Raw genomic sequence first — 19,836 nt, 5'->3', positions numbered from 1 at the left:
CCTAACCTGGTGAAAGAAAGACACAGAAGTCCATGAAGTGCAGAGTTCCAACAAGATGGACCCAAAGGGCATCATATCAAGACACATTGTAATTAAAATGCCAAGTTTAAAGACAAAAGGTGAATCTTAAAAGTAGTAAGAAAAGACACTTAGTTAGCTACAAGAGAGCTCCCATAAGACTGTCAGCTGATTTCTCAACAGAGATATTTTTCAACAGGCCAGTAAGAAGAGGTATGAAATACTAAAAGTGATGAAAAGCAAGGACCTACAACCAAGATTACTTTACCCAGCAAGGCTATCATTAAAATGGAAGGAGAATTAAAGAGCTTCCCAGACAAGAAAAAGCCAAAAGAGTTTATTACCACCAAACCAATATTACAAGAAATGCTAAAGAATCTTCATTAAAAAAAAAAGGAAGAAAAAAAAAAGAAGAATATAGTTATAAAGAATGAAATGGCAATAAATATGTACCTACCAATAATCACTTTAAATGCAATCAGTTTAAATGCTCCAATCAAAAGACATAGAGTAACTAAATGAATAAGAAAACAAGAGCCATATATAGTATTATCTGCAAGAGACCCAACTCAGGATGAAAGACACACACAGACTAAAATTAAATATATATAAATATATATTTCATGCAAATGAAAATATAAAGCTGGGATAGCAATACTTATAGCACACAAAAAAGACTTTAAAACAAAGGCTATAGTAAGAGACAAATAAGAAACTACATAATGATAAAGAGAGAAATCCAACAAGAGGATATACCTCTTGTAAACATATATATGCCCAACATAGGAGCACCTAAATATATAAAGCGAATCTTGATGGACATAAAGAGAGATATCAACAGTAATACAATGATAGCAGGGATTTTAACACTCCACTGACATCAATAAATAGCTCTTCCAAACAGAAAATCAACAAGAAAATAATGACCTTAAATGACACACTAGATTAGATTATTTTTATTTATTTATTCAGAGCATTTTACCCCAAAACAGAAGAATATACGTTCTTTTCAACTGCACATGGAACATTTTCTAGGATAGGCCACATGTTAGGATACAAAAACAAATCTCAATAAATTTAAGAAGATTGAAATCATATTAAGCATCTTCTCTGACCATAATGGTTTGAAACTAGAAAGTTATCAGAAGAAAAAAACAAAACAAACACCTAAAAACCCACAAAAACAAGGAATCAAAATAGCATGTTAGTAAACAATGGATAGGTTAACAGTGAAATCAAGGAAAAAGTGAAAAGATACCCGGAAACAAATGAAAACACAACTCAAAATCTATGGGACATGGCAAAAGCAGTCCTAGAGGAAAATTAACAGCATTTCAGGACTACATCAAGAAATAAGAAAAATCTCAAGCAAGGTGTTCAACTTTATACTTAATAAAACTAATAAAACAACAACAAAGCTCCAAGAGAGAACAAGAAAGAAAATAATAAAGATCTGAACAGAAATAACAATACAAAAGATCAATAAAACCAAGAACTGGTTCTTTGAAAGGATAAACAAGACTGATAAACTTTGAGTGAGACTTTTGAAGATGAAAGGACAGTGGATCCAAATAAATAAAATCAGAAATGAAAGAGAAGTAACAACTGACAACATAGCAATAAAGAATTGGAAGAAAATATTATGAACAGCTATGTGCCAAGAAATGGGACTGATGGATATATTTCTAGAAACATGCAATCTTCCAAAATTGAATAAAATAGAATCAGAAAATGTGAACAGACTGATTATCTATATATCCCATCTAATAAAAGAGAAACATGGTAATTAGCTGTACATCCACTAAACTTCCCATTGGCTAATCGGGGCAATATGCAAATTAACTGCCAGCCAAGATGGCGCTGGCAGCCAGGCAGCTTGAAGCTAACATGAGGCTTGCTTGCTTCAGTGACGGAGGAAACCAACGTTCCCCGCCTGCCTTGCCGGCCTCTGAGTTTGCAGTTTGAAACATTGTTACAGATATAGAAGCTAAACAAAACCCCAGAAACCTGCTTTCAGCCAGCCTGTATCTCAGAGCTGGAGTTGATACAGTGTTTCGATTATAGAACCCAAACAAACCAGATACCTGCTTTCAGCAGCAGAGGCCTCAGAGCTGGAGCCAGAGCTAAAGCTGGCCCAGAATTTTAAAAAAAGAAAGAAAAAAAGGAGCAGTTGGGATCTTCAGTCATCTGCCAGCCTGAAAACAGCCCTCAGCCCCTCACTCAGACTGGCCAGGCATCCCAGTGGGGACAGCCACCCTGAAGGGTGTGTGACCAGCTGGAAGCAGCCATCATCCCCTCACCCAGGCTGGCCAGGAACCCCAGTGGGGACCCCCACCCTGATCCAGGACACCCTACAGGGCAAACCAGCCATCCCCCACCCATGCACCAGGCCTCTATTCTATATAGTAAAAGGGTAATATGCTTCCCAGCACCAGCATCAGCTGAGCCGAGAGGCCTCCTGGCACCAGGATCAGCATGACAGGGGGCAGCGCCCAAACCCCTGATCGCATTGTGGCTCTGTGTGTAACAAGGGGCGGCGCCAGAATGTCCCTATTCACCCTGCTCTGTTCGTGACAGAGGAAGGCACCCCAACACCCTGATCAGCCCTGCTGGGTGCCTGATAGGGGGGAACTCCCCAACCCCCTGATCGCCCTGTGGCTCTGTGTGTTACAGGGGGCGGTGCCCCAACTCCCCTATTGGCCCTGCTCTGTGCATGACATGGGGGAGCTCCCCAACCCCCTTATGGGCCCTGCTCTGTGCGTGGCAAGGGGGAGCTCCTCAAACCCCTGATCGACCCTGTTCTGTGCATGACAGGGTACGGAACCCCAACACCCCTGATGGGCCCTGCTCTGTGAGTGATGGGGGCAGCGCCTCAACCCCCTGATTGGCCCTGCTCTGTGCATGACAGGGGGTGGCGCCGCAACCTCCCCATCGACCCTGCCTTGAGTGTGACAGGGGGCGGTGCCCCAACCCCCCAATCGGCCCTACCCTGAGCGTGACTGAGGGTGGCATCACAACCTCCCAATCTGCCCTGCTCTGTGCATGACAGGTGCGGCGCCCCAACTCTCCAATTGGCCCTGCTCTGAGCCCGACCAGGGGCTGCACCTAGGGATTGGGCCTTCCCTCTGCTACCCGGGAGCAGGCCTAAAACAGCAGGTCGTTATCTCCCGAGGGGTCCCAGACTGTGAGAGGGCAAAGGCCGGGCTGAGGGAACCCCCCGAGTGCACAAATTTTTGTGCACCGGGCCTCTAGTATATATATAAAATCCTAATATGCAAATAGACTGAACAACAGAACAGCCAAACAACCAAACAACTGGTTGTTATGTCATGTGCTGACCATCAGTGGGCACGTGTGGAACATGGTGGGCATCAGCAGCAGGTGGCAGCGCACAGAACATGGTGGGCGTTGGCCATGGCGGGATGGTAGAGCAGGTGAGCGGCGGGGCCAGACCAAGGTGGGGCATAGGTCACTGTCACTGGGACAAGCCTCTGGTGGTTACTGAAAATTCTTTGCTCCCACCTGCGGCAGTTCTGCCCAGTGCTCTCACCTGCTGCCGGTGCCAGCCCCACTCACACTACTGCCAAGCTCCTGTCCCAATCACTCAGCGCTGTCAGTGGGTGTGAGCTGCAGCTGCTGGCCCCAGTCATCCCTGAGGGCTTTTCTACATCCCGCTGCTCCTGACGGGTGATGGGGGCAGCAGCCACCACTCACACCCACTGTTGGCGCTGGGCCCAGTAGCTCAGCACCATCAGCGGATGTGAGCAGGACAAGCGCCATCAGTGCATGAAAGCAGTGGCGGCGGGAGTGGGGCTGCCAGCAGAGAGGGGTCCGGAGGCCCGGAGGAGGCTGCCAAGACCCACCTCTGTGCCCACTGCAGCCTCACAGCCCACAGGTCCTTTCAAGGTACATGAATTCATGCACTGGGCCCCTAGTAATTAATGAAATTGAATCAGTAATAAAAAGAAAAAACATAACCAACAAAAGTCCTGAACAAATAGGTTTACAGGAAAATTTTACCAAACATTCAAAGAAGAGCTAATACCTATTCTTCTCAAACTATTCCAAACTGTTCAAGAGGAGGGAAGACTTCCAAGCATCATCCTAATTTTAAAACCAGATGACACTACAAAGAAAGAAAACTATAGGCCAGTATCCTTGTTAAAAACAGATGCTAAAATCGTCAACAAAATATTAGCAAACCAGCTAATTCATTAAAAATTTCATACAGCATAACCAAGCGGCATTTATGCCTGAAATGCAACAATGTTACAATATCTGCAAATCAGTTAACATGATACACCAAGTAAACAAAATGAAAGCTAAAAAGCACCTGATCATATGAATAGATGCAGAAAAAGAATTTGATAAAATTTTGCCTTCTTTTATTTATAATAAAAACTCTCAGCAAACTAGAACAAATAATTCAAAATATATATATGGACCCACAAAAGACCCTGAATAGCCATAGCAATCTTGAGAAAGAAGTACATAGTTGAATCATGCTACCTGATGTCAAACTATATCACAAGGCCATAATAATCAAAATAGCATGGCACTGGCACAAAAACAGACATATAGGACAATGGAACAGAATAGAGACTCCAGAAATAAATCCATGCCTCTATGGTCAATTGCTATTTGACAAAGGAAGAAAGAACATAATGGGGTAAAGACATTCTATTCATTAAATAGTATTGGAAAAATTGGACAGATACATGAAAAAACACACACCTAAAGAAATTAGACCACCTTCTTACACCATATACAAGAATAAACTCAAATGGATTAAAAAGACTTAAATAGAAGATTTGATACCATAAAATACCAGAAGAAAACATAGGCAGTAAAAATCTCAGATGTTTCTCTCAGTAACATTTTTTTTTTCTGATGTAACTTTTGAGCAAGGGAAACTAAGAAAAAATAAACAAATGAGACTACATAAAACCAAAAGGTTTTTGCACAACAAAGGAAACCATCAATAAAATGAAAAGATAACCCACCAAATAGAAGAACAGATTTTCCCATGATACATCTGATAAGGGGTTAATACCCAAAATGTATAAAGTACTCATACAACTAAGCCTGGCTGGGGTGGCTCAGTTGGTTGGAGCATCGCCCTATGAACCAAAGGGTCATGCTTCAATTCCCAGTCAGGGCACACGTGTAGGTTGTGGGTTCAATCCCTAATCAGGGCACATTCAGGATGCAACCGATCCATGTTTCTCTCTTTCCCTCTCCCTTTTCTCTTCCTCTGTCTTTAAAATCAATTTAAAAAATCCATACTCGGCTGGCATGGCTTAGTAGTTGAGCATTGACCAACCTAGGAACCTGGAAATAAGGGTTCAATTACTGGTTAAAGCACATGCCTGGATGCGGGCTCAATCCCCAGCAGGGGGAATGCAGAAGGAAGCCCATCAGTGATTCTCTATCGTCATTGATATCATTGATGGTTCTATCTCTCCTTCTCCCTTCCTCTCTGAAATCAATTAATATATATTAAGACTCAAGCCAAAGGATCCACTGTGTGCTCTCCCTGTCCACACCTTGAAAAAAAAAAAAAAAAGAACTGTACAACTTAACACCAGAAACACAAAAATTCAATAAGAAAATGGGCAAAGGACCTATATATACACTTCCACAGAGAAGACATATAAATGATCAATGGACATATGAAAAGATGCTCAAAGTCAATAATCATCAGAGAAATGGAAATAAAAAACCACAAACTGATAGCACCTCACATCTGTCAGAATGATTATCAATAAATCAACAAACAACAAGTATGGCAAGGATGTGGAGAAAAAGTCAACCTCATGTTGGTGGGAATGCAGATTGGTGCAGCCACTGTGGAAAACAGCATGGAGTTTCCTCAAAAAATTAAACTTGAAAAGTCTTTATGACCCAGCAATTCCATTTCTGTTTTATAGCCAAAGGAACCCAAAACACTAACTTGAAAGGATATATGTACCCCTATGTTCATTACAGGGTTATTTACACAGTAGCCAAGCTATGGAAGAAGCCCAATAGAATAGACAAGTGAATAAAAAAGCTGTTGTACATATATACAATGAAATATCACTTGACCATTAAAAAGAACACAATACTGCCTGGCTGGTGTGCTCAGTGGTTGAGCATCAACCAATAATCCAGGAGGTCATAGTTTGATTCCAGGTCAGGATACATGCCCAGTTATGGGCTTCATCTGCAGTGGGGGGTATGCAGGAAGTAGCCAATCAATTATTATCTCGCATCATTGATGTTTCTATCTCTCTCTCTCCCTTTCCCTTCTCCCTTCCTCTCTCAAATCAATAAAAATATATATTTTTTAAAAAGAACACAATACTACCCTTTGTGACAGCATGAATGGATCTAGAGGGCATTATATAAGTGAAATAATTCAGACATAGAAAGAAAAATACCATATGATTACACTTATATGTGGAATATAAAGAATAATATAAATGAAAAACAAAACAGAAAATAGACCCATAGATACAGAGAACAGACTGATGGTTGCCAGATGGGAGGGGAGTTGTGGACTGGGTGAAAAATGTGAATAGATTGATAAGTAGAGATTGGAAATACAAAATATTTATGGGAATGTAAAGTAGCATATCTATACTAATAAAAGGGTAATATGCTAATTAGACTGAACATCTTCCGGATGACCATCTGGACATCCTTCCTGACAAAGCGGGGCCCGGGCGAAGCCGCCCACCCCATGGTCCCAGGCACCAGTGCCAGTACCTGCGGCCCAGAAGATGGAGAAGGTACCTCCCTGTGGTCCCAGATGCCAGCGTCTGTGGCTGTGGCCCGAGAGATGGAGAAGCCACCCGCCCATGGTCTACTGCAGCTGCAGGAGGCCCAGGCAAAGCCAGCCCAGGTTCCAGGTGCCTGCAGTTGGTTGGAGGAGGGAATCCTGGGTCCCGGGTGTGGGGCCAAGGCAGAGGCAGTTAGGGGTGATCAGGCAGGCAGGCAGAAGTGGTTAGGGGTGTTCAGGCAGGCAGAGGTGGTTAGGGGTGATCAGGCAAGCAGAGGTGGTTAGGGGAGAACAGGCAGGAAGAGGTGTTAGGGGTGATTAGGCAGGCAGGCAGGCAAGCAGTGAGGAGCCAGTGGTCCTGGATTGTGAGAGGCATGTCCAACTCCTGGTTTAGGCCCGATCCCATAGGGCCTAAACTGGCAGTTGGACATCTCCCGTGGGGTTCCGGATTAGAGGGGGTGCAGGCAGGGCTGAAGGCCCCCACCTGTGCATGAATTTCATGCACTGGGCCTCTAGTACATATATAATCCTATATAATAAAAGCCTAGGTGGCATCACATGCTATGTCATCACAAGATGGCCACCACAAGATGGCCGGTTGGGGGTGAGATCAGGCCAGCAGGGGAGCAGTTAGGCAACCAAAGGGCTAAACAGCAGAACAACCGTCCAGATGACCATGCTATGACACGCACTGGCGCCAGGCCAGCCAAGGCAGGTTTATGAGATTGGTCAGTGGGCCTCCATCATCGCTCCATGATCACCCCACAGCTAGAGGCCCAGGCCACTGGCCAGCGGGGTGATCAATTGTGAAGGAAGGAGGATGGCGGCAGACGCAAGCAGCTCTAGGTCAAGGTGGGTGTGGGTGGGGGCAAGGCAGGCTGCCAGAAGCTGGGGGAAGCCCATGCCCCAGTTTCTGGGAGCCAGAGGGAAGCCAGTGCTGGCAGCCAGAGGAAGGAAGGCCTACCCTTGCAAGAATTTTGTGCGTAGGGCCTCTAGTATAGTCAATATTTTAATAACTATGTATGGTGCCCATTGGGTACAGGAATATTAGGGGGAACACTTTTTAAAGTTCATGATTGGCTAACCATTATGCTGTATATATGAAACTAATAAAAAATAATGTTGAATGTAAACAGTCATTTACTTTTAAAAAATATAAAAATTTTGAAAAGGAGCAGCATTTCAATTATCAAAATAAAGTGTTTTAATCACCATTTTAAACACCACTTATATTCAAATGATGATGAAAGTTATATGAAGTGGCCTTCCTTATCTCTTGTTATGGCCTTCACTTTGAGGTCTATTTTGTCCAATATAAGTATTGCTACCCCAGCTTTCTTTTCATTTCCATTTGCCTGAAAGATATTTTTCCATCCCTTCACTTTCAGTCTGTGTGAGTCCCTTCTTCTGAGGTGGATCTCTTGTAGACAGCAAATGTATGGGTCATGTTTTTTTATCCATTCATACACTAGAGGTCTTTTGGTTGGAGCATTTAGTCTGTTTACATTTAAAGTTATTATTGAAAGATACTTGTTTGTAGCCATTTCTGTTTTTGTGTGGCTGTTTTCTTTCTGAGCTTTTTATTTCTTCTTTTTACACCAGTTCCTTTAGCATTTCTTGCATTGCTGGCTTGGTGGTGATAAACTCCCTTAGCCTTTTTTTGTCTGTGAAGCTTTTTATCTCCCCTTCAATTTTGAATGATAGCCTTCCTGGATAGAGTATTCTTGGATTCAGTCCTTTGCTTTGCATCACTTTGTAAATTTCCGTCCATTCTTTTCTGGCCTGATGCCTTTCTGTTGAGAAATCATTTGATAATCTAATGGGAGATCCCTTGTATGTAACTTTCCATCTCTCTCTTGCAGCCTGTAAGATTCTCTCTTTGTCCTGAACATTTGCCATGGTAATTATGATGTGTCTTGGTGTGGGTCTTTTTGGGTTCACCTTGTTTGGGACTCTCTGGGCTTGTATGACTTTTTTCTTCCCCACCTCAGTGAAGTTTTCTGATATTATTTTTTCCAATAGGTTTTCTAATCCTTGTTCCTCTTTCTGTTGTTCTGGCACCCCTATTATTCGTATGTTGTTTCATTTCATGTTGTGCCAAAGCTCCCTTAGGCTCTCCTCCTGTCTTTTAATTTTTTTCTCCAATTGCAGTTCAGTTTGGGTGTGTTTTGCTTCCTTGTCTTCTAATTCACTAATTCGGTCCTCTGCTTCTCCTAGTCTACTGTTGATACTTTCAATGGCATTTTTTATTGCAGCTATATCGCTCTTCATTTCTTCTTGGGTCTTACATAAGTTATTGGTTTTTTCATCTGTTTCTTCTTGATTCTTGCATAAGTTGTTGATTTTTTCTCCATCTGGTTTATGCACTCTAGGACCCTTATTCGGAATTCTTTTTCTGTCATGTTGCATGCCTCTGTATCACTTAGCTGCTTTTCTGGGGAGTCCTCCTTTTCTTTCCTTTGGGGGTTTCTTTGTCTACCCATGTTTGATCTCACTGACATATCTAGATGTTGAGTCAATCAGTAGCTGCTCCTCAGTTGGCAGCAGCTCCTCTGGTGGGTGCTGTTCACAGCTGTGGTGGTTCTTCTGGCTGGTGGGGGGAGGCTTCACGTACAGCTGCTGTTCCTCAGACAGAGGGTGTGGTGATCAGGAGGCTGCTGTTGCTTGGATCTGCTGCGTTGATTTAAAGGCACAAAATACAACACAACAAGGCACAACGTACCAGGCACTGAACACAAATGTATTCATAATATTAATAACCCCAAATAAAGGTGACCACTGAGTTAAGAGAATTAGGGGATAAGGAAGAAAGAAGAGAAAAAGATAAAAGAGAAAAAAGAAAAGAAAAAAAAGGAGTGCAAAAATGAAATTGGGAAAAAGGAGGGGGGAAAAAAGTGAAAAGAGACAATGAAGTAGAAGAGGGGAAGAGACTATTTATATGAGGAGAAAACTCTGATAGAACCACAACTAATCCCAACAAATTCCAGCAACAGATCCCTGGAGATGAATGCAAACTACAAACAACCAATAATATCAAGTGAGGCAAGGGACAACAGAAGCACAAAAATAACCGGGGGCGGGGGGGGAACCAGCAGAAAAAGAAAAAGAAAAAGAAAAACAACCTCACAACCAATCCTAAAAAAAACACACACACACAGAATATACTCAACAATCAAGCAAACAACAACAAAACAATAGAAAGATATAAGAAAAAAAATTGGATAGTGAAGAAAGATAAGGGAGAGGTGTATAAGGATTTAGAGCAGTGGATTGGAAATAGGATATGTAAGTAGGGTGAAATTTTGACAGGGGGTAAAAAGAAGGAATAGGGAAAATCTAAAGCAGGAATAGGGTAAGAGAAACAGGACAACAAAAGGGGAAAAGTGAGGGAGAGGGTTATAGCATAGAGGTAAAATTGAGGTAGAGAAAAATGATGCTAAAGGATCGATGAAAATAGAATGTAGAACACTAATCCCAAAATAAAATAAAGAGAAAATAAAATGACACTTTAAAAAATGGTAAAATGGTAGCAGTAATAATACTGGTTAAAAATAAAAATGTAGTAATTAAAAGGGTAAAATCAGGTGATGGAAAAAGCAAAAAAAAAAAAATTGGTTTCTTAGTTAAAAGGTGAAAAAAGAATTAAAAAAATAAATAAAAATTTGCAGTAGTGAAGGTCCTTCAGTTCTTTTACTCTTCAGTCTGGCTCGCCTTAGTCCTGCCAGGTATTCAGGAGAGTGTCAAATTTCCCTGCGATACACCGTTCCTCCATGTTGTAAACCACAGTTCTGATTTTAACCCAGTCCGTATTTGTGTCCCAGACTGCCTTAATTTTTATTTACCTAAGAGTCAGTTTGTGGCTCAGCCTCTGGGTGGCAGTGTTTCTGGATTGGCCTCTGAGGCTATACGGCCTCTCTATCCAGTAGCTAGGGTTTATTTTCTCTATTGCACTTAAAACTGGTTTGGGGAAGTCCACTCCCCAGAGCTGGTTGTTTAATTGTTACCCTGCTCTGTCTCAAATGATGATGACAGTTATAAAAAGTCTTGTTAATTCATTAAGACACATTTCCCAAACCCCTATGCCAAACAATGCTTTATTTAATCCAACTTCCTGTTGGAATTTAAAAACATTGTGGACAGAAGCACCTGTGATTGTCTGCAAAAAATCTGTAATTCATATTCTTCATCCAAATACACCACCCAGTTAGACATACCCCAAGGGGTCCCAGATTGGAGAGGGTGCAGGCCAGGCTGAGGGACACCCCTGTGCATGAATTTTTAAGTCTTAATTTTGCATAATATTCCATCTGGTGGTTCCTGCTTATTTAAGCAATCCTACCACCAGAGCTACCTTAGCAATAGTGGGACCCTGCCTCCAGATCTGCTGGTGTTCATATTCTGGCTCATCCACAATCTACAGGTAGGACAATGGTTGTGTAGCTCAACCTTATGATTCCTGGTTTTCACACCTGTAGATATAAAAAGTGTGGACAATTCAGGAATTCTTCACAAAGGTTTTTGGTGCATATGCAGTGAGCACTTCACAACGAACTTGGGATAATGCCTGACCTACAGAGTCTCACTAAATAGTTGCTCTTATATTTTGGAATTTTAGATTATCCCAGTGTTTTCACATAGATAATGCTGTGATATGCACATTAATAAATTATTTCCTTAGTAATAGAATTTCAGTGAAAAGTAACATGTATATTTTAGCTTATACTTTACTAATTGTAAAAAAAAAAAAAAAAAAAAAAAAAAAAAAAAACTATTGAAAATTGTCTAATATTTACCTTTCTGAGGACATGTTATTTTTTTACTTTTTACTACAGAAAAATATCATTTGTACACTCTGGTAGAGAGAAGAATTTTACAATGCCAAGCACCTATTATTTATCTTCAGTAGTTATCAACTCATGGCCATTTTTATTTAATCTAAATGCTCACATCCACTTATCTTCCTTTATTATTTTGAAGCAAATGCCAGATAACTTATCACTTTATCTGAAATATTGCAATATGTATTGTTAAATAATAAGGACTCATAAAAGCACATATCCATAGAATCATTATTATAAAAATTTTAAGAACAAATTTCTAATATCGTGCCAATTTTTAAATTTATTTTTAGTGTGTTTGATGATTTCCTGAAATAATTACAACCTAATTGATTTTTAGGTAAGCACTAGCTAACTCATTACCCAGGATTGGTCTTCATGGTTGTTCTAATTTATTCTATCACAGTTATAAAGACCAGCTATTATTTATTGAGTTTCCACTATGTGCTATGACTTTACATGATTACTTCTACTCTTTATACCACCACAAGACTGAATTCATCCCTGTTTACATGTGAGTGAACTGAGGTTAAGTGGGATCCTGTGAATGCTGGAGAATGGTACAGCCAGTTTCCAAGTCAGTCAGACCTCATGTTTGACTCAGGGACACACACCTTCTGCAGCACCACCCTGTCTCCTGGCTCCTTCTCTTAATTCATTCCACACGTCAAGGCCTAATCAACAGTGAGCTCCTCTTTCAGATTTTCCTAGGCTACTCTTGCCCATGGAGACATCCAATCTGGAAATTATTTTCGGTCACGCACACATCATATACTAGGCTATCTTCCATCAATGTTATTTTTTAATGTGTATCCTGTATGCTCAGAATATAATCAGCATAGTTCCTTCTACCTTGTAGTTGCTCTAAAGGTGTGTTAATATTGGCATTGTGGTCCTGCAGTAGCACCACGGTCACTGATGAACGTCTTCACAGTTAAGCTGTTTCTTCTATTTATCCCAATGGTTTTGTATGTTAAGGCCAATCAATCAGAGAGTTTAAACTCTTAGATTGTAAAATACAATCAACTGATAGAATAATAGAATCCAGGTGGTTTGCTGAATTTTCTTTGTGTTGAAATTGACAATTGAATAAACAATAAAAATAGTAGGAATAGGGGAGGAGGGAGGAAAGAAAGTTGGTAGAACATTTCTAGTTAAAAAATATATTTTTCATTTAATTTCATGTCTTAAGTATTATGCTAAGTGAAATAAGCCAGTCAATGAAGGAAAAATACCACATGATCTCACTCATTCATAGATAATAGAGACCATTATAAACTTTTGAACAATAATAGATACAGAGGCAGAGCAGCCTCAAACAGATTGTCAAACTGCAGTGGGAAGGCCGGTGAGGGGTGGGGTCAGGAGGGAGGGGGGTAAGAGATCAACTAAAGGACTTGTATGCATGCATATAAGCATAACCAATGGACATAAGACACTGGGGGGTAGGGGAGGCCAGGGGATTGTTAAGGGCGGGGGGAAAAAAAGGGACACATATGTAATACCCTTTGTAATACTGTAAGCAATAAAAAATAAATAAAAAAATAAAAATAAATAAAATAAAATAAAATACTGAATTTCAAACTTTTTTTAAAAAAAAGAAAAAATGTGCTATGTATGCCCATATTTAATATCCTATATAATAAAAGCCTAATATGCTAAGTGTCTGGTCAGCTGGTCGGCCTTACAACCAATCAAAGCATAATATGCTAATAATATGCTAAGGCTGCTCACCCACTAGCTATGACATGCACTGACCACCAGGGGGTAGGTTCTTTGACCAGTAGGTTAGCTTGCTGTTGGGGCCTGGCTGATTGGGGACTGAGTGAGATGGCTAGACATGCCCTGCAGCCCTTCATTGGTCCCTCCCTGGCCTGAATCCTGCACCAATGGGGTCCCTCAGTCTGGCCTGTGCCCTCTTGCAATCTAGGACCCCTCAGGGGATGTCTGAGAGCTGGTTTTGGCTCAATCCTTCAGGCCAGGCTGAGGGACCCCACTGGTGCACAAGTTTGTGCACCGGGCCTCCAGTGCTACATAACAGAATGCTCTAAATTATACTTACACTTGCACACACACACACACACAAACCAAACATCAAATGAAAACCATTTATATGTTAACTAGGAGACAGTAGCTCAAAAGGCAGGCAAAATGTCCCCAAGGAAGTTAGTTCACTCAAGGAAAGTGCTTGAATCAAACTAATAATTAACCCACATCATCACTGTCACAAGTCTCTACTGCACATCTTTGTAATTAGAAGGACTTGCTTGTAAATGTGAACACTTTCTCTGAACCTTTAGCAAAAATAAAAGAGTATTCCCTATCTGCTAACAATATACATAAATATGCAGCCTTCTTTTTTTGTTGTCACAGTTGCAGGTTATTATAGAGTTTTCACAAAAGTAGAACAAATTAGCAATCAAATTAGAAAGCAAAAGCCAGGTTTGATTATGTTCTAGGTGCCATTAATTCAATGAGATAATTTCATGGGGAACTAGGAACATTGCATATGTCAGTTGGAAAGAGAAATTATGTCAATACAGCTTCTTGTTTACTATTTTTATGACAGAGGCTTGCTGCCAGACCTAAGCTATGCTGTTCTAAGAAGGAACCTTTGCTGTACAGAGACAAAGTTGAAAGGGAATTTCAGAGTGGCCTTGATTAAGAGAAGAGCATATCTCAGCATTTAGATAAACATATAGTCAATAAGCAGATGTTTTAAATGAAGAAAATTGGAATGGGTTCTGGTTAAATTGTCTTCTGCTTTGGGAGCCTATGAGTTCAAACTGTGATGGGCAACTGTCTTAAGTGCTTTGCACACATCACTTACTCCTCCACAAAGAAGTGTTGAGGTAGGATTCGTGCTTCCCATTGGCCCAAGGAGAAGACAGTCTTCACAGTGTTCATCTGCTTCCTTGGGACTGCACAGCTAGTATGGAACTGAGCAAGGCTTCCCGCCCAGTGCTGAAGCCCAGTCCCACGCTGGCCCCACTAACCTGGCAGTGGGGCAAGGACGTTGCACAGTAAGATCTGGGGCTGGCATGTTCCTGCTGATTGAATATCATCAGTGTGGGGATGCTTCCTTTCCTCATAGAGGTGGCAGAACTCTATGTAGGGCATCACATGAGGCCTATTTACCCAAGTCTTTTCTCTTTTTGGGGATTGGATGCCAATTCCTAGACATTTAGAAAGTTGAGTACGAGTGTAGATATCTATGCCTTCCTCACTGTTTCGATAAGTCCCTCTCTTCTATTTCAATGGATTCCCACCCTTCCCCCACACCACAGAGCAATGCTGCTACCTCCCCTGTGCCCTGCTCTTAGTAATTTAGAACCCACTTAAAACCCTCCTGATACAGGAGAAAAAGACAAACCAGAATTCTTAGCATCTCAGTTTTAAAAGTAAGATGGTCCCAGTGAAATTTCTCTATACTGTGTTGAAGGCAGGGACATTTTATCTTTGCTTCTTGAAAAATGAGCCTGGCACATGGTAGTTATCCTGCAAATATATATTACACTGGACCTGAATTTCACAATGCAAATCCCAGTTCTCTCTTTTAGCTGTGCAATCTGTGCAGGGTTCTTAGCCTCTGTAAGCTTCATGTTTCTCATTTGGAAATGAGGTTGATGATTTCTGCCACTTGAGAATTATTGTGGAAAGCATATTATATAATTAATGTACAAACCCTCACACAGTGCCTAATGCACAGGAACAATAAACAAGTTATGATTATATCCTGAATACTCAATTCATATCTTAATGTGTGTTTTCCCCTCTTTTATTTTGCAGAGGTTTCTGCTGTTTTTGAGGCTGGCACTTCAGTTACTTACTTGTTTCAAGAACCCTACCCAGTGACCAAGAATCTAAGCCAGTCTTCCTCAGCCATTTACGCAGAGCCGGCTCCATCTAAGGAAAACATCGCACTTAGCTTTGTGACAGCCCAGGCACCCAGCCTCTTGCTTTATATCAATTCTTCCTCTCACGACTTCCTGGCTGTCCTGCTCTGCAAGAATGGTGAGTGCTGATGGCAGGGAGCCTGATGGAGTGTCATATTGGGCTAGAGGGAAAGTACTAGTATATGCCCTCCAGAACTCTGCAAAATTTCAACCTAAATTTGGTGTCACCTGAGCAGCTTATTTCCAGACCTCCAGGCAAACCCTTGATTGAACTTGACCTTTATGAGTTGCAATTGATATCCCAGGCCAGTGTCAGTTCATCACTGAAGTCAAATGCATCCACTTTAATTTGCCTCGACTGTGCAGTGGTAATTCTTTATTATTTATTCCATGCTGGGATCCATTAAATGTAAAAAGAAGATCATAAGCATATCTGAGTTTCAGAAGGACAGTTGTCACATATATCCTGCCATCTTTACTGCAGTCTCCTTTACTAAGGGCCTTTAAAGCAATGAGCATAAATGCACACTGTATTAATAGAAGTGGATTGCTAGATCTTGGAGAGAAGTGGTATATGTGGATCATAACCTTGCTGGATACAGATCTGAGTTCTGAGAATCAGATTCTGAAAAGAATGTGAACAAAATGGAATATCTGAAGCTTAGAGGGATAAAGGAGTTAGAACCCATCTTATATGCGGGATGGTGAAAGACACCAGTCTTGATAGCTGTTAGGAAAAGTCAGGTTTTCTGTCCTCACAACTTAATTCCACATTGACAGAATGAGGACTATTGATATGGTCATGGCAAAGGCACTATGTGATCAAAATCCTAGGGGAACAAACAATTATTAGGATTAGGCAAAGAGGGCAGGATGTGGACATCCCTGTAGCATGGTCTCAAAGACACTTTTCTGTCATCAAGAATATGTATTTTCTCTTCTTGTAATTTTCTGTTATAATGAGATGTGTCTGGGCTTTAGAACCATCTCCACAGGGATCAACTGTGGTGGGGGATGGAAGAAAGGGCCTGAAATATGCAGCTCACACTGTGCCTTCTCCAGATCTCAGACACAGACTCTTGCTATTTCTCTTGCACTATTTTTCTTATGTTTTTTTTTCTTTCTTCTTTGTTTGATCTTGCTTTAACTATTTACAGCATTGAAAATAAAGAATGGTGTATAGGACTAAAACAAGGATCAAAACTGGTGGGCCCCTGAGTTGAATCAGGCCTGAATGGCATAACGGAGTAATACATATTTAGTCCGATAGTGACTTCTGTTATGCATTGTCTGTATCCATAGGAATGGCCTGACAGGTACAGAAAGATGTGCCTGTGGAACCACACAAAAGATGCTTTGGGGGGAATCTTGCATCTCAGTGCTCTGGAACTATCTTACTTAGAGCTCAGCAATGTCCAACCAGAACTAAGAGGATCATTCATTCTCAGAACAACATGATGGAAGCAAAAAAGAGAGAGGGAGAGAAAGACTAGAAGGATAACTGGTAGTTCCAGAACTATTTGGTCTTGAAGAGCCTTCAAGAGAGAAAAGAGACAATATGGGTTTTAGACCTCTTAATTATCAGTAGGCATTTGTATGATTAGAACCCTTAGTTCTCAATCTTTCTTTCCATAGGGTCTCTGTGAGGTTATAAGGCTGGCTGAGGACACTGGGGCCTGGATTAACTGGTTAACATGGGTCAGCCAGCTAATTCATGGCATAGCGGAGACTAGAAGCCAGATCTCCTGATAATCGGCCCAACAACCTTTCCTCTAAACTGGATGACCTTACTGTGATGTGGCTGAACTCTAAGTAAGATAGTTCCAGAGCACTGAGATGCAAGATCCCCCCAAAGCATCTTTTGTGTGGTCCCACAGGCACACCTGTACCTGTCAGGCCATTCCTTTGGATATAGACAATGCACAACAGAAATCACTATATCAGACTAAATATGTCTTACTCCATTACTCTGTTATAATATACTAGAGGCCCAGTGCATGAAATTCTTGCATGGGGGTGGGGAGTTCCTCAGCCCGCCCTGCACCCTCTTGCAATCCGGGACCCTTTGGGGGATGTCCAACTACCAGATAGGGCCTAAACTGGCAGTTGGGCATTCCTCTCGCAATCTGGGATCACTGGCTCCTAACTGCTGGCCTGCCTACCTGCCTGATCACCCCCAACCACTCTGCCTACCTGCTTCATCACCCCTAACCACTCTGCCTGCCTGTCTGATCGCCCCTAACCACCTCTGTCTCTGCCCTGCCGCTGCAGCTTCATCTGGAAGGATGTCTGGAATGACATCTGGAAGATCATTTGGCTATTCGATCTAATTAGCATATTACACTTTTATTATTACAGATACTCTATGGACACTATTCTAATTAATGCACATATTAATTCTCACAATAACCCTGTGTGATTGGTGTAGTTGTAGAAACTAAGACATAAATGTTTAATATCTTGATTAAAATTCTACAGCAAATAAAGAGAATAGTTGGTACTCAATCCTCCTTCCCAAGACTGGCAGCTTATTCTGTATACTCCACCACGACAGCTAAACTAAGAGTGTTATATATTTTGAAACATATCATGTTTTAAATAATTTGAATTTATTTAATTGGTAAGGCATTATTGAACTTTACCGTATTCCCTGTATTCTTATACTCTAAAGCCCCCTGTCATTGAAAAATGTACTTGAATTAATGGACATCTGCATTTTAATTTATTTTTTTAATTTTATTTATTAATTTTAGAGAGAGAGAAAGGGAAATGGAGGGAGAGAAATAGAGAGAAATATTAATTTGTTGTTCTACTTATTTATTCATTGTTTGGTTAATTCTTGTATGTTTCCTTACGGGATCAAACCGTCAACATTGGCACACAGGGATGATGCTCTTACCAACTGAGCTACCTGGTTAGGGCTGGACACCCCCATTTTTAAAACCCTGGCTAAATGAAGGAAGCAAAGAGAAACCTGTGCCTTGTTTGTTTGTTTTAAGGTAAAACAGTGCAAAGGTAAAAGTGCAGGCCTAGCAGCTCCATCTAACTCATGGGAAATAGGTGTCCAAGTCATGGTTAGTAATAAAGTGCCCCCCTCTCTTCACTTCACTCAGCCTCAAATAGAGAATCACCACCCAAATGCCCCAAACCCATGCCCCCACCATTGCTCTAGGGAACTCCTATCACAGTAGACAGTGATAGATGGCACAGATATTTAGGATACTGGGCATTTCCTGCCATCTCTCCTCACTGCAGAGGCACAACTAAGATATGTGCTCATTCACTCATCGTTTCATTGACTCTCTGGGTGTTTACTAGTCCCGATGCACAGTGTCAGGGACTCAGGGACTATAAAGATCAACAAAGATAAGCAGGATAGAGTTCTTTCTAAACATAATGAGAGAGAGAGGGAGAGAGAGAGAGGGAGAGAGAGAGAGAGAGAGAGAGAGAGAGAGAGAGAGAGAGAGAGAGCCGGAGTCCAACCCCAGCAGGTCCAGGGGTCCCCAAAGGTGTGGATGGAGTCGGCGAAGAAGGAATGACACGGAGACGGAGTTCAGTTGATCAGCAGCCTAGCCAGGATCTCTAGCCAGGATCTCCAGCCAAGTTCTGGTCTGGATCTCCAGCGAAGTTCTGCCGTTTATTGTCTTGTTACATCCGTATTTATCCCAGTTGATTTTAATCCTGTCAATTTCTATTACAAAGGTTAGGGCGTTTCTTATCTCCATTCCAGGGAGTAAAGATTATGTAGCTTAAGCATGATTGTTTGTAGTGATTAACTACCTGCCTGGCACTTAGTTAAGGAGTTTCATCCCCTCCCTGACTTCAGGGAAAAATTCCTACCTGGGGAAACAACCTTTCTAGGAGAGGCATCCCCTCCCTGACTTCAGGGAAAAATTCCTACCTGGGGAAACAACCTTTCTCGGAGAGGTGACCTTGGTTAAAACACACAGCGCTAAGGGGAGCAAACATATTAAGAACAGTATGCTATATACGCCAGGTCCCTTGAAACATATGCTGTGCAGATGTTTCTTTCCTGCAGCGACTGTGTCAAGCAGCAAGGATGGACCGGTTTCCGGCAAGAGAGAAAGAGAGAGAGACTGCCTTAAATTTCCTGGAAAACAACCTAGATATATAAAAAATCCAAGTTGCTCATATGTCCCAAGCAGACCAACTAGAAGTCAGAATTTGCCTGACTTTAAGGATGAATCTCCTAAGAACTCAGGGATTGTAATAAGAAAGTAAAATAGCTTAAGTGATAGTGGATTCCTTGCTTTGGAAGTCATCAAATAATAAATAAATGACAGTTTATTAGGGATACCAT

At 41.4% G+C, this 19,836-nt stretch overlaps 1 protein-coding gene across 1 annotated transcript in view; it reads left to right on the top strand.

Annotated features, from left to right (window-relative positions):
- CNTNAP5 (contactin associated protein family member 5) overlaps positions 1–19,836 on the top strand; it is an 876,948-nt gene that overhangs the window by 726,297 nt on the left and 130,815 nt on the right. Inside the window, exon 19 of the mRNA XM_036320828.1 lies at positions 15,409–15,633. Within this exon, the coding sequence (XP_036176721.1) occupies positions 15,409–15,633 (225 nt within the window). The remainder of the gene's footprint in view (positions 1–15,408; positions 15,634–19,836) is intronic.

This window comes from Myotis myotis, unplaced genomic scaffold, assembly GCF_014108235.1.
Source record: "Myotis myotis isolate mMyoMyo1 unplaced genomic scaffold, mMyoMyo1.p scaffold_m19_p_8, whole genome shotgun sequence".
Lineage (NCBI taxonomy): Eukaryota > Metazoa > Chordata > Mammalia > Chiroptera > Vespertilionidae > Myotis > Myotis myotis.
Note: the sequence above shows the minus strand (reverse complement) of the source record. Positions and strands in the feature narration are given on the sequence as shown.